Here is a 15,565-nt window from a genome sequence, read left to right on the forward strand (position 1 = left end):
GCAGCCTCTTCAGTAACTCAGCTCTCCAGCTGAGTCACACACCCTGTGTGTGAATCACAAACCCCTTCCACGGTACACCTTTAACAGGGGCTCATCTCAGTACCCTCTGCAGTGTCCCAAGTCTATTCCCCGCTCAGAGAGAGAGTGGGGCCCCCAGGGCTTTCCCTCCTGGAGGCAGCGTCCCACCCTTACCTCAGGGCTTTATTTCGGAGTCCTCACATAGTCCAGCAGTCTCCAATAGCTGTCCACACAGACATGTCCCCTGCCTCCCTTGATGTCTCCAGAGGCACTGACAGCTATCTGGTCCTTCAGCTCCTTTTATAGGGTCTTGTGGCTGCTTTCTCCACTGCCACTCTAGCCTGCTTGGAGGACTTCTCTATTGCCTTTTGGGGGCAAGGTGTGGCAGGACCACAAGCAGGGGCCTCAGGGTCTGGTTCACCCCGTCCCACACCCCTAGCACAGGGGAGGAAGGGTTGAGTAGCAATGCCAGTTCTGCCTGGGAAGGAAGACTCAGGAGAGCAGCTGAGGCTGGGCCAATCCCATGCAGGAGTTATCAGGGATTTTGGTCTGGCCCTGCCAGCAGAGTTGAGGTGGGGCTCAGGCCAGGTCCTGGCAGATGCTGCGGCTCCAGGCTAGCCCTATATGTGGGTGTACTGTAACCAGAGGGGCTTGGGCTGGTCTTGCTTCTGCAACCCCTGTTTCTGTAACTTCCGCACCAATTCATCTGAAGTGGTTTTTCCCACAAAAGCTTATGCCCTAATAAATCTGTTAGTCTTTAAGGTGCCACGGGACCCCTTGTTGTCCTATAAGAGACGTTTCCAACCTTTTTTCATTTGTGGCCCCCTTTGGAAATTAAGCCTGTGGTCTGTGGACCCTTACCATCGAAGTCTTAGACTGAAACCGACGGAACAGAATTTAACTCTACACATGGGATATGCTTAGCAAAGCATATGACCCAGTGTGAGAGAGCGTGCTAAACTGGGCTATGGTACCAACATTTCTGGGGTTTGAACTGTAGATGGGAGTATTCACATACTTTTGATTGATAAGGAAAATGGAATGCCTTTTCTGGGACCTGAAACTCTGTTTTCAAAATCATCTTTCGCAGATCCCTTAGACTTCATCTGCGGAACCCCAGTGTCTGCCGGCCGCAGGTGGAAAGCCACTGTCCTTTATAACATGGCACTCATCACTATAAAGTTTGTTGGCTGTAGTCCTTTCTCATTGCTGACACTCAATCAATACTCTCTTGTGTAAGGTCCTTTTTACGTTCTTCCCCCATTCTTGCATTGGCCCCATCTTCCATGCTACTCTTTATGTCTGAAGCACCCTTCCATTCCTCCAGTGCCAGCCAAGGGCTCTGTTCTCATATTTCTTCTGTGTGGACTTTCAATATTAACTCTGATTAACCATATGAAAATGTCTATTACAATTTTTTAAAACACTCGTCCCTGCCTGGGTCTTGGAACTTGGACCTACAAATTATATAACTGTATATTATACAGAATGTCTATGCCTGATTGTACACGTGTGAGCCTGCCTGGGTTATCATTCACTGCAGGTCCAGTTCAAAGTGTTCATGACAATCTTTAAACCTTGGCACGGGGTGAAAGTCCTGTGAAGCGTAGCTCTCCTTGGAAAAGGGTCTGTAAAGAAGGCCTCCTGGGGTCCCATGCTGATTATCGTTCAATGACCTTTGTATCGAATGCACCGTTGGTTACATTGCATTATTAACTGCCAGCTTGCCAGCCCTCGCAGCTCAGTCTAGACACTTTCCTTGGCTAGGTGCATCAGCACCAGAAGTAAAAGTTTTGCAGACTCCTTAAATTATCCCTAAGAAGGAAGGCTGAAAGAACTGGGTTTGTTTAGTTTAGAAAAGAGAAGATTGAGGGAGGGACATGATAGCCGTTTTCAGGTATCTACAAGGGTGTCATAAGGAGGAGGGAGAAAACTAGTTCATCTTGGCCTCTGAGGGTAGAACAAGAAGCAATGGGCTTAAACTGCAGCAAGGGAGGTTTAGGTTGGACATTAGGAAAAAGTTCCTGTCAGGGTAGTCAAACACTGGAATAAAATGCCCAGGGAGGTTGTGGAATCTCCATCGCTGGAGATATTTAAGAGCAGCTTAGATAAATGTCTATCAGGGATGGTCTAGACAGTGCTGGGTCCTGCCATGAGGGCAGGGGCCTGGACTGATCGCCTCTCGAGGTCCCTTCCAGTCCTAGAATTCTATGATTCATTCCTTGCCCCTCTGCAGCCTACTTGTCACCAGCCAAAGGCCTCCGTGACTGCTGAATCCAGTGGGTTTACACAAACAGAGTGGAATTCCACAGAGGTAAGGGGCTGGCTAGGGTCCGTTATTGGCCCCATTGCTGTGAAAGAAACAAGCTCAGAGCTTTGGCGCTTACGCAGCCCTGGAGAGATTGTGCTACGGCCGGTAGCAGTATCTTACAGGAGCAGTTCCTTAGAGCCTACACATGTGTGACTGCTCCGGGTCGCACCTCGCCACAGGGCGCGGATCTGTACCAGCGCCCGGAGCGGATCTGTACCAGACTCCGGGGAAAGGCGAACGGGCGGGAGTTTCGCAACTCGGCCCCTTTGCCTCTGCAAGGCAACAGCCCAGCGGGGCTTGATCCGCTTTCAGGGATTGGTAGCGGGGCAGGCTGAAGCCGGGCCGCGGGGCAGCCAATGGGCTCCGGCAGCGAAGGCGGGAGGTCGCTCTCGGGGAGTGGAGCAGCGCGGAGCAGGGGCGAATCGGGGGCGGGTTTTCGCGGGCCAATGGCTTCCCCGCAGCGCTGCCAGGCGGAGCTGCCGGGGACGGGGCGCGGCAGAGCCGGGTCCTTTGGCTGCCCGGACGCTCGTGCGGGACAGAGCGGGCCCTGTGCGGCGGGGCGCAGCGCGGAGGCAGCGGGCAGGGGCATGGCTCCGCTGCAGGGTCCCCAGGCGGGGAGAGAGGAGCCGGGCGCCTCCCCGCGGCGCTTCACTTGGGAGGAGATCGGGCTGCGCACGGGCCGGGGGCAGCCGCAGCAGGAGCGGTGGCTGGTGATCAACAGGAAGGTCTATGACATCAGCCAGTTCTACCGGCGGCACCCGGGGGGCGCCCGAGTCATCAGCAGCTACGCCGGGCAGGACGCCACGGTGAGGGGCCGAGGAAGGGGCGTCCGGTTGACCAGCCCGGGCAGGCTCCCGAATTGGGACCCACGGAGGGGGAGTCGGGTTAGCAGCCAGCGGGGGAGCAGGAAGCCTCCCTGGGGGCGAGAGACGGGAGGGGCCCAACTCGGGACAGCTGCGCTGGAGAGCTGCAGCCCCGGGCTGATCTCAAGTCTGTGCAAGGGGAAGTGCTGCAGGCCGAGGCGAAAGGCACGTGCCATATTACAGAGACTTGTCCCCGCGGTCACCCTCGGCTGCTGCGCAGTTTATTTAACCTTTCCCCTCTGTCACGGGAGACTGGTGTTTTCAAGAAACTCTTCTAGCCCAAGGACTTGCCGTATTCAATCTGCCTGGGAGTGTGGGTCCCACAGACAGTTGTCACTGCCTGGGAGTTGTGACAGAGGGAAACTGCCTCCCCTAGTGTTTACAGGTAGAGACAGATGTTTTCACTCGCATCCCTCTTCAGTGATACTCTGCTGGGAGAAATAACTGGTAACATTCTCTGCTGTTTGGGAGAACAAGGAGTCAGGGGTTACGAAGAGCTGTTTCCTGTTTCTGTGGGTGGAAAAGAATCCAACTTTTGGCCCATTATCTAGATATGGTTTAAAAAAACAAAACACTGGCAGGCAATCAAAGCAATGCCATAGGCAGAGTTTCCTGCTCTCAGTCCCTAGTGCCTAGCTGTGGCTTTCTTTTTAGAAGCCTCTTTAAGTCAGGGTTACACATTCAACTCCTATCAACTCCTATCGTCAGTGTATACTGGCAGCCCACAAACATCCGTGTTTCAGAGACTTCTTGTCTGATGCCGCCCTCTGTGACTGGGGCAGCTGGCTAGAGCCCAGCCTGAAACAAAGACAGTTTTTACTTGCAGAGGTCATTTTTCTGACTCGTTCCTGGTTCCGCTACCTTCTTCAGCTATTATGGGGGTTTGTGTGTGATTGAAAATGCAGCTGCATCTTACAACCTACAGTGTCATTGGGCTACATTGCTGGGATGCATTTAAATTTCTTCTTGGTTTTACTGCTCAGTTTTCTTTATATAAAAGTTATTGTAGAACATAAGAATATAAAAACAGCCACCCTGGGTCAGACCAATGGTCCATCTAGCCCAGTATCCTGTCTGCTGACAGTGGCCAATACCACATGCCCCAGAGGCAGGGAACACAGTAGGTAATCCACACACGATCCCTCTCCTGTCACCCATTTCCAGAAAAATAGAGGCTAGGGACACCATTCCTACCCATCCTGGCTAATAGCCATTGATGGACCTAACCTCCATGAATCTATCTAGCTCTTTTTTAAATTCTGTTAAAGTCCTAGTCTTCACAACATCCCCTGGCAAGGAGTTCCATGGGTGGACTGTGTGCTGAGTGAAGAAAAACTTCCTTTTGTTTATTTTGAACCTGCTGCCTATTAATTTCATTTGGTGACCTCTAGTTCTTATATTGTGGGAACAAGTACATAACTTTTTCTTATTCACTTTTTCCACACCAGTGATGATTTTATAGACCTCTATCATATCCCCCCTTAGTCTCCTCTTTTCTAAGCTGAACAGTCCAAGTCATTTTAATCTCTCTTCATATGGGACCTGTTCCAAACCCCTGATCATTTTTGCTGCCCTTTTCTGAACCATTTCCAAGGCCAATATATCTTTTTTTGAGATGAAGCAACCACATCTGTAGGCAGTATTCTAGATGTGGGCGTACCATGGTTTTATATAGAGGCAATAAAATATTCTCTGTCTTATTCTCTATCCTTATTCTTATTCTCTATCCCATTTTCCTGTTCATCTTTGTAGTGGATATTATTTCTTTTATTCACTGTCTCCTTTTGGCACTTCAATACAGAGAACTCGACTCCCACCCTTTCCTTAAATGGTTTAATCATTCATTTTTCTTGGTAAGTGAAGCAGTCCGAGATGCTGGGGAACTTGTGAGAGAAAAGGTGGCGTTTAGAAAGGTGACAGGTTAGAATATTTGCCATCTAATTGGCTCTTCTGCCTCTTAGGGTATGTTTACACTGCATTCCTCTTTCAAGAGAGGAATGCAAATGTAGCCGAGCGAAATTGCAGATGAAGCACAAATTTACAAATCTCGTGCTTCATTTGCATAATGGGGGAAAAAAAACCTTCTTTCAAAATAACCCGTATTCCTTTAAAAATGAGGTTTTTTTTCTGAAATATCCCCATCTAGATGGCATTTTTTTTCCGAAATAGGGTATTTTGAAAAAGCACCTGGACGCCATTATGCAAATGAAGCGCGAGATTTGTAAATTCGCGCTTCATTTGCAATTTCACTTGGCTGCATTTGCATTCCTCTCTCAAAGGAGAAATGCAGTATAGACATACCTAGGGCTAGCTGAACCGCGGCAAGCCCCGCTCGCCAGCCGCGCTGTCCCGCGATCTGCGCATGCGCAGATCGTTCTGCACATGCGCAGATCGCCTGAACCCGGCTCTTCCGGGTTGCAATCTCCTCGCCACGGGCGAATAGACTGCATTATTTGTCGAGACCTGGACATACCCTTAATTGTGTTTTGGGAACAAATCTCCAGGGAAACAAAACCAACAGGTAAAAATGGTGTTCTTCCTGCTTCCCTTTCCAGCCTTACTAAAAAAATAAATCACTGCATATTGAGGTCCCTCGTATAAGTCATTTCTGGTATTTGGGATGTACTAGCCACTCCATAGGGCTGGGATGTCATTTTTTGGTAGATGTCAGAATGTAAACTTTCCATTATGAAGCATTTTTGAACACCATTTTTACCTGCCTATCTTGAAAGCTGATCCATACACCTTGTTCTTTTCAGGTGTGCACTACACTTAGTTGGTTTCACAATAAAAAGCTGACAGGTTTGGTGGGAATCGTGCAAAGGTACTGGAACTAGGGATGGAGGAGGTGCTGCTGCACTAGCTGACTTGAGGTGGTTCCCATTGTATACAAGGTTTGCAGTTTGGTTAAATGCCTCTCAGCACACCCTCCCCTGTTAAAAATTGTTCCAGCACCCCTGAAATTGCATTGAGGGCATCATGAGACATGTAAGATGGAAAAGAAGCACTGTTGATTTGAAGAAATATTCCTTAGAAAGGGGGATGGAATAAAAATCAGGGCATATTCGTAAATCTCAGCATTATGTCAAAACTGGATGTCACCTCCTCACTCCTGAGAGAGAGTTTTTCCTCCAGGGAATAAAGACAGGAAAGAAAAGGAAGTGGAGCTTGCTGTAAAAGAGTGAGGGGATGAGAGGGTCACGTGTGTTTCTTTCCCTTGTCCTTCTCATACAAGCTCCTAAGCTTTCACCACAGAGGGAACTGTACAGGGAACTCCCTACCTATTCTCAGAGGAAAGAAGCAGTCAGCTAATCAGCTTGTGAGGAAGTTGAGTGGCCCTGTGATTTGCTGACTGCCTTGTTCTCAGAAAGTGAGTTTTCTCTAAAGGAGGTAGAGGAGCTAGGAATTTATGAGGGAGCTGTTTTTCTCCTGTTGATTGGATGATTTGCTCATGGTGGTTTACAAAAGCGGATTGGGCTGATTGTACTTGCTTAATAGCACAATCACTTTCTCTACAGCAACACTAGTTCTTCTGGCCAGAGGTAATAAGGAAATGTAAAATCTATGTATTTCACACACATGCACACAAAGTCCATGGTCCTTTTAAAAACTGGCTCATTCTTCTTTGTTAATACTGTCATTTCCAAAATGTGCAGTCGAGACTTCACCTTTGCCACTTTTCAGCCACCAGTTGAATGAAAGGAGATGCTCCAGGACTTAGGAACGCCTGGTTCATGTACCCGCTGTCTCAGACTCCCTGTGATATGCGGGGCAAGTCACTTAATCTCTCTGTGCTGAAGTTTCCCATCTTTTAAATGAGGATAATAGCACTTCCTTAACATGTTGTGCAGATCCATATATATAAAGATTGAGCCAATCTGATATGATGGCCGTGGAAGCACCTTGACAGATACAATGGTTAGCCTAAAATTATAACATCATCATTCCTGCTTTGTCTATGTATCTTGGCCCTCCATCATGAACATACAGCTGGAAAAACTCTCCTTTAGTAGCCTTAGGCCTATTCAATATTCTCAGTTATGTAAGGTCTCTTGCTATCTCATGCCATAATGCCAAACAGCTGTCAGCTCCAGTAAGAGAACTGCATGTTCTTTCTGCTCCTTCTTAGCCTCTCTGTTCCTTTCCTGATCAGCCCATTGCCAAAAATTAGCTATCACCTCCTTTTACTTTTTATCCCTGCTTTGTTGTTTTCCTTGTAACCAGATGAGGTGTAGGTGGCATTAAAGTGTATTATTAGCTATTTGTAATGTGCCTATCAGCCTAGTATTTTATACACTGAAACAATTATTAAGAAATACACAATATGCCTAGTATATATCTTTAGGGTTAGATTGGTATCAGAACTGCAAACATCCGAAAGGGCGTAAGAAATTCCCATACACATATGAGTCAGCTACTTGGACTTTGGTTCATTTGCAAAAAAGTAAGGCTATGTCTACACAGCAACATTTTTTCGAAATAATATAGTCCACGTCTGTACAGCCGGCAGTTATTTCAACATAATGTTGAAATACTGTCAAGCGGGGGGACTTCTTACTCCGACTCCTGTAACCCTCATTTTAAGAGGAGTAAGGGAAGATGGAGGAAGAGTGCTTTATTTTGGAATAAGTGCTGCGCAGACAGCACCAACACTCCAAATAAGCTATTTCAAAATAAACTACGCAATTGATGTAGCTCAGTTTGTGTAGCTTATTTTGAGTTAAGTTCTGCTGTGTAGACATGCCCTAAGTGGAGTTACTTAGCTGCTTACTACCACCCAAGCAAGTGGATGGGGCAGTGTAGCTGCACCAGCACAAAGAGGTTAGTTTACTGTTGGGATAAGCCACGTGCGAATAAAAAAAAAGACTTGTGGCTCAGATAATGCATCTCAGCACTATGCCTGGGGCGGTGCAGCTTAGTCAAGGCTGTGCTTAAAACAAACATCTATCCACTAGGTAATAATAATTATAATTGTACTTTAGGTTAATGCTTTATTTTTCATCTGAAGAGCTCACAGCATTTCACAAGTTTGGGCAAGGGTTATTATAATGCATACTTTAACCCCAGCTCATAAATCAGTTGATCACTGTGAAACGAATGTTCTAAGGATGCAACATCTCACGTGGTCCTGTGTTCTTCAAGGTTCTTTGGATATCCACAGTTGGGATTAGTTAGCAGTTACCATCCAGTTTTTTTTTTTCTCTCTGGATTGTCTGGTGCAATGGAAAATATTGGAAGTAGATAAGAATCAGGAATGGGATCATTGCTCGAAGAGAGAATGAGGAGATATTATTAATCACATCATTGCCTTCCTGATTTTGGTGCATGTTTATTTCTTGGCCCAAATAACTATATTGCTCAACTTCTGTTTATTCTCCCTTGACTATTATTTGGGCTTTTGCAAGACATTAGACCACATACTTTTTTTGGTGTGGTTCATTTTCAGTCCGACTTGGCTGCTTTTTGCGTCAAGTTCTTGCAGCATTTTATGTAGTTTGTGCAATCAAAACGATAGCTCGTCTGTGAATCTGAGATAGTGTCAGTGTAGATCAGTTTAAACTACTTCCACTCTTCCACTTTGACCCCTCGTTACCATTCTGAGTCAGGCTGTGGTCTCCTTGCTTCACATCTTTTATAACAAGGATGTGAAAGGGAGTGTCAAACAAAGTTATATCCATAGTGCAGCCAGAATTTGCTTCCTTTAGTAGCTTGATGTAGTTTGTGTCAGTGCTCTGCTCCATAAGAACTTTCAGCACTGCATTGATCTTGACTACAAAAAAAAAGTTTGACAATGTAGATGAAGGCAATGCATGAAGGGAATTTATATCTCTGTTCTATGGTGTCTGAAATTGCAGGGGCCAAATCATGTCAAACCAATCTGATAGCTTTCTTGGATAGGATAACAAGTCTTGTGGATAAGGAAGAAGCGGTGGATGTTGTTTACTTAGACTTTAGCAAGGCATTTGACACTGTCTCACATGACCACCTTATCAATAAACTAGGGAAATACAACCTAGATGGGGCTACTATAAGGTGAGTGCATAACTGGCTAGATAACCGTTTTCAGAGAGTAGTTATTAATGGTTCACAATCATGCTGGAAAGACATAGCAAGTGGGGTTCCTCAGGGGTCTGTCTTGGGGCCTGTTTTGTTCAGTATCTTCATCAATGATTTAGATGATGGCATAGAGAGTATGATTATTAAGTTTGCAGATAATACCAAGCTGGGAGGGGTTGCAACTGCTTTGGAGGATAGGGTCAAAATTCAAAATGATCTGAACAAACTGGAGAAATGGTCTGAGGTAAAAAGGATGAAGTTTAATAAGGACAAATGCAAAGTACTCCACTTAGGAAGGAACAATCCATTTCACACGTACAGAATAGGAAGCAACTATCTAGGAAGGAGTGCTGCTGAAAAGGATTTAGGGGTCATAGTGGATGACAAGTTAAACATGTGTCAACAGTGTGACACTGTTGCAAAAAAGCAAACATGATTCTGGGATGCATTAACAGGAGTGTTGTAAGCAAGACAGGAGAAGTCATTCTTCCGCTCTACTTTGTGCTGATTAGGCCTCAGTTGGAGTAGTGTGTCCAGTTCTGGGCACCACATTTCAAGAAAGATGTGGAGAAATTGGAGAAGGTCCAGGAAAGAGCAACAAAATTGATTAAAATTCTAGAAAACATGACCGATGAGGGAAGACATTGGGAAAAACTTCCTGCCTGTCAGGGTGGTTAACACTGGAATAAATTGTGTAAGGGGGTTGTGGAATCTCCCTCACTGGAGATATTAAGAGCTGGTTAGACAGACACCTGTCAGGGATGGTCTAGAAGATAGTGCTTGGTTCTGCCGTGAGGGCAGGGGACTGGACTCGATGACCTCTCGAGGTCCCTTCCGGCTCTATGATTCTATGATGATGAGGATGGAGAAGAGGTCCATTAGAAATGGCTAAAGAGAGTAATTAGGGATATGAGTGACAGAGAATACTCTAAAGTGAGTATTCCTCTGAGAGAGAGAACTGGAGAAAAGGAAATGGAGTAAACTGCTCAGGTGAGGTTAGAGGTGAAGGAGAGAGGGGATATGGACATTAGACAGGTGGTGTTGAGAGGCTATTTTGGGAATGGAGATATAATTGTGTGAATGGAGGTAGAGGAGGCAAAATCAGGGGAGAGATTTAGGATAGTGAAAGAGAATGATGGGACTAGAAAAGGCTTATGACATATGTTATGGGATTGGATGATGGGGATGGATGGACAGAATAAAATAAATTAGATTCTAAGACAGCAATTCAGGATGGGGGGGAGAGAGGAAAATGAAGAAATGGAATTGACTTTGGCTTGAACGATGTTGGCAAAGTGAGATGACATGATTTTGGCTCTGAGCATGCTCTCTAAACAGCTGACTGCTTTGAGAGAATGTGCGGCCAAAAGTCCTGACTCCAGCATCACTAGTGAAACTTAGGTTTGATAAATGTGCTTATGCCCTGTAATGCTGATTGCACTTTTGGTTCCAAACAACACCCGCAGGTTCTAACTATCTCAGCATCTTCTGATGGTCATGCTACTTGTTGGCTTCCACCTAAGTGACACTAAGAATTTGACTCCTCTTTGGGGTGTCTTGTGTCAGTGGCTACATCAAGCTGGGCAGAATTTCAGTGTCTGGGGGCATTGACCCAAAGGGCCAGAAGGGAACAGCCTAGGTAAATATTGTTCCTGAACTTTGGTTTCATTCATTCATTCATTCATTCATTCATTCATTCATTAGGTACAGGACAGGGGAAAGAGAATTCATTAATCCATTACTCTTTGCAGAAGAAAATATATCATATATATTATAAAATGTAACACAATATGGCATTGCCATTCAAATACGTTTTGTTTTCTTCATTTAAATCATTGATCTGGGTTGGGGCTGTGGATGAGGGGTTCGGAATGCAGGCTACCCCAGGGAGAGACGACAACCCCAGCCCCCTCTCACCGCAGCAGCTTGGAGCAGGTGAGAAGTGCCTGTCTATGGTTGCTGCAGTGGGCACAGCCGTGGGAGGAATGTATGTCCTCTGGCTAGAAAAACTCCCTGAAATATATAGTAAATAGCTGTCCCAGTCCCCATCTCTGTCCCCTTGCTGGCCCCCTTCTTACCCCCCCACCGTGATCATTCTGCAATATAACTGTCCCTCCTACCAGACCCCTCCCTTTCTATTTTATGAGAAACAATTGAATTCCAAGCACATCCCATTGTCCTGGTACAACCAAACCCTGACCTTGCTTTAAGTTATAAGAGGAAACTGGATATCAAACTTGGGGGTTATAGTTCTTATCATTTAGGAGTTCTTGAACAAATTGACTGACAGACGGACACACACACAGATGCACAAACTCTCTCAAATATATATGGAAAAAATGCAAAGTTTATCTTTTAAACTTTATATTCTTCTATCCTACTTCTTCGTTCCTCTTGATTTTGTGATGGATTCCAAAGCAAAATGTATCTAAGGTCAAAAAGCATGAGCTCTCTGCTGGTTTCAACTTGTTTGTCTGTAGTCAGAGGACTTGTAGAGCATATTGTCTCGCTAACAGCATTTTTCCAATTGAAATATTTTGAAATTGACAATTAACAAGATGTTTATAGTTGTAGCTTTATTGAGCCCAAGATATGAGAGACACAAGGTGGGTGAGATTTCTTTTATTGGATCAACTTCTTTTGGTAGAAGAGACAAGCATTTGAGCTATACAGAACTCTTTTGATTTCCATGGAGCTTAAAAGCTTGTCAGAAGTTGGTCTAATAAAAACATCTTCTCTCTGTTATTTCAGTGAGTTGTAAGCTTTATCTTTAAGACAGTTGAGGCAAAAAAGCTTAATCCTTCACCATTCCATTGATTGGGAGTTATTCCACTGACTTAATTGGGAAGAGAATCAAACCTAATTAGAGCTTGCCTTTTTTTAACAAAAAACTTTCATTGAAAATATTGCCTTGTTTTGAAAATGAAATTTGTCCCAAAAAAGGTCACTTTTTTTGAAAATTTTCTTTTTTTGCTGAACGTTTTGTGATTTTTTTTTCAGTTTTTTTTTATTGAAAGGGTAAGCAGATTTTTTTTATTGAATTCATTGTAAATTATTTAAGCTTTATTTATCAAATTTCTGAAATAATGATAAATATTATTAAAATGCTTTGAATACTTTTTTTATTAAAAAATTCACAAATAATTGAAAGAAGAAGGGAGGGAAAAGGAGCTTGTTTTGAACCATTGAAATGGGATATTTGATATTTTTTGTAATTTTTGTCATGTTTCAAACAGATCTAAAATGATTTAGTATGTTGAAATAAATTGAGTATTAGATACTAGTGTACATTTGTAGCAGGCATACTCAGTTTACTGTATTTTTAATGCATTGTTTTCTGATACAGAATAGAATAGAATATATACAATATTATACCGAATTTTAGACCAGAATTGCTTACTGCTGCATTGGGACATAATCTTCTCCTGTTAGTTTTTTATCTTCTTAATTAGTTGTTAGCTTAATAACTCCTGGGATTTTTCTCACTCCATTTACTTGTTTTTTTTTTTCAGGATCCATTTGAGGCCTTTCATATTGATAAGGAGCTTGTGAGAAAGTACATGAGCTCACTGCTGATTGGGGAGCTGGAACTGGATCAGCCAAGTTTTGAGCCAGCCAAAAATGTGAGTCTGTCCGAAAGGACAGAAACCTAACTGGATCTGGGAAAATGCAAATTCAGATTTCTATTCATGTATTTGTGACCCCATTTCCTTCAGAGTAATATTACTGTGGTGTGATTATGCAGGGCTGTCCCTACACTTATGCAGAATATGCTACTGTTGAGGGCACCTGAAAATTTGGGGCACCACTGGATCTTACTGTCTACCCACCTATGTCTTCCTATCTCTGTTCTGTGACTCTGCTTCCTCCAAAGAGGATCTCATTAACTTGTAAGTGAAAAAGCCTGCCAGACCTCTTAGCAGACATTAAACATATGAAAGAGCAATTCAAGTGGTAATGAAGCCATTTAAAAGGCATTTACCAACCCCAGGTATATACTGTCAATTTCTGAATTTACTGTGTTAGTCTACAGGATCTTAGTTTAAAAATTGCTTTACAAATATTTCATAAGTGTATTGCTGTAGATATTTTAAAGATGTGATTTTATAATCATGCCCCTTGCTGCCATCGGGCATAGGGGCAACAGATTAATAGTACTGCATAGGACCCCATAAATCCTAAGGACGGTCCTGTGATTATGACATAATTGTGAGGTATTTTATGCAAGATAGGTCATGTGAATGTCATAGAAAGGGTTATGATTTATTGAGTATGATTATTTTGGTTGTATGCATATTTTTTTTTGTATCAGAAGTTAGGAATATTGACTATGTATTACCAGTGAGTTTACACCTGGGGAATGCCACTAGGCAGAATGTAATCAGTCTAGATAGCTGGTTGGAAGGGCCAATGGAGAAAACAATAAACCTTAGAATATGGTAATGTGCCATTGGGGAGCCTTCCTGAGGGTGTCACAAACAGCCTCCAATTTATGGCTGCTGTGCTTCTACAGGGGCATGTGAGCAAGTCATCTGGTACAGGACTCCATCTTGGAATACCAGTGTTTTTTCACTGACTCGATGTGGAAACCAACAGGGGAGACAAAGGGTTCTGGCCATATGCAAAAGCTATTTATGGCAGGGGCGTGGCAATCACTGTGGTTCTTCACTGACCTCCTGCCCAAAGAGACTCCTGGGAACATCTGAGGAACAAGGATTGAACTGGGGAGAAGTGCTGGACCCAGGCTAGAGGGATCTCTAGCCTGTGAAAGGAACGCCTGAGGTTGTAAGCTGTATGTAAGTGAAGCTGGCCTCTCAAAAAATCTCTGCAGACTGCTTTAATCATCATTTAGGGTGACAATTTGCTATTCCTATCCAAATCTCTTTAGTATGTTAATCTTAGATTGTGTTTTTTGTTTATTTGCTAAGTAATCTGCTTTGATCTGTTGGCTATCCCTTATAATAGCTTGAAAATGATCTTTTGTAGTTAATAAACTTGTTTTTGTTTTGTCTAAAAGCAGGATGTGGAAGTCTCAAAGCTTCCTCTCCACATTGAGGGAGGGGGCAAATTTCATGAGCTTATGCTGTGCAGTTCTCCGTGCAGTGCAAGGCAGGATAATTTGGAGTTTACCCTCCAGAGGGAGTGCATGCTGTAAGAGCTGAGCGGTGCCTTAGCTGTACCTTCCCATGCAGGGGCTAGTTAAAGAATCTGTGTGAATATAGCTATGTCTGGGTGTGCCCCTACCAGTACATATGCTGGTGACAGTGCAGGCTGAAGCATGGAGGGCTTGGCAGCTTGTCACAGTAGTACAGTGTGAGTGGAACCCCAGGCTGGTGTCACCCAGTTCAGGTGTCACTGGGGGGTGGGTGGGATTGAAATTATAGAACTGTCTGTCAGAACCTCCAGTATAGTTCACATTGTGTCTTGGAACCACAGTGCCTGGAGGAGGAAGGCTGAAGAGACCTTGGTTAAGGGCTTCCCCAGGTGTCACCGTAATCCACACTGGGAATGGCAAGTCCAGCCTGCCACAGATTTCCCCTAATACACAATTTTCACAGTGAATCCCACAGAACTGTGACAGTTGGGAAGAACGTGTCAGCCACAGGATCTCCTCAGTGGTACAAATACACTCAGTGTGGTTAACAGAGCCTGGAGTTGCATTGTCCCCTTTCAGAGGGAACAGAACCTCGGGTTGACATGGTGACCCCTCTGCAGAACAGGAGTAGAGTAAACCTGCCAGCTCCTTAGGCTGCTATTGCCAACCCAGAGTGAGTAATGCTGTAATGTTGGGTTTCCCTACAGAAATTGCTGGTCGAAGACTTCCGAGAGCTGAACACCACTGTCGAGCGGATGGGACTCCTCAACTCCAGCCATCTCTTCTTCTTCCTGCTTCTCTTGCACATTGTGCTGCTGGAAGCTGCTGGCTGGTTTGTTCTTTGGTCTTTTGGGACATCCCCAGTGCCTTTCCTCATCTCTGCAGTGCTGCTGACCATGTCTCAGGTAAATTCCTCAACCCACAGAATGCAGTTTGGGACTCATCTACCCTTCCTCACGCTCAGGGCCAGTTACATATTCCTGAGAGGTCCCTTCCAGTCCTAGTATTCTATGATTCTATGATATACAGCTATTCCCCTTGTCTTTGCTGTGGCTTTTCACCTGACTATCAGGATACTATTTCTTTACCGGAGGCTGTCTGAATACCCAAGATTCAGGTTCAGGTAGAGGTACTCAGAGGACTGCAAATGCTACTGGAATAGTGGTTACGGGAATTCACAGTTACTGGAGTTCTTGTCTTTCTCAAGAACTTAGAAAATGT

The 15,565-nt window shown here is 44.5% G+C and overlaps 1 protein-coding gene across 2 annotated transcripts in view; it reads left to right on the plus strand.

Moving 5' to 3' along the window:
- Positions 1-2,778: 2,778 nt before the first annotated feature.
- Positions 2,779-15,565, plus strand: part of LOC102461025 (acyl-CoA (8-3)-desaturase-like) — a 28,776-nt gene continuing 15,989 nt past the window's right edge. The window contains exons 1-3 of one of the 2 annotated variants that reach the window (XM_075928385.1): positions 2,779-3,135; positions 12,762-12,872; positions 15,052-15,249. In XM_075928385.1, coding sequence (XP_075784500.1) covers positions 2,917-3,135; positions 12,762-12,872; positions 15,052-15,249 — 528 coding nt within the window. In that variant the 5' untranslated portion in view covers positions 2,779-2,916. The remainder of the gene's footprint in view (positions 3,136-12,761; positions 12,873-15,051; positions 15,250-15,565) is intronic. The other variant, XM_075928384.1, reaches the window with a different exon arrangement.

The sequence above is a fragment of the Pelodiscus sinensis genome, chromosome 4 (assembly GCF_049634645.1).
Source record: "Pelodiscus sinensis isolate JC-2024 chromosome 4, ASM4963464v1, whole genome shotgun sequence".
NCBI classification, from domain to species: domain Eukaryota; kingdom Metazoa; phylum Chordata; order Testudines; family Trionychidae; genus Pelodiscus; species Pelodiscus sinensis.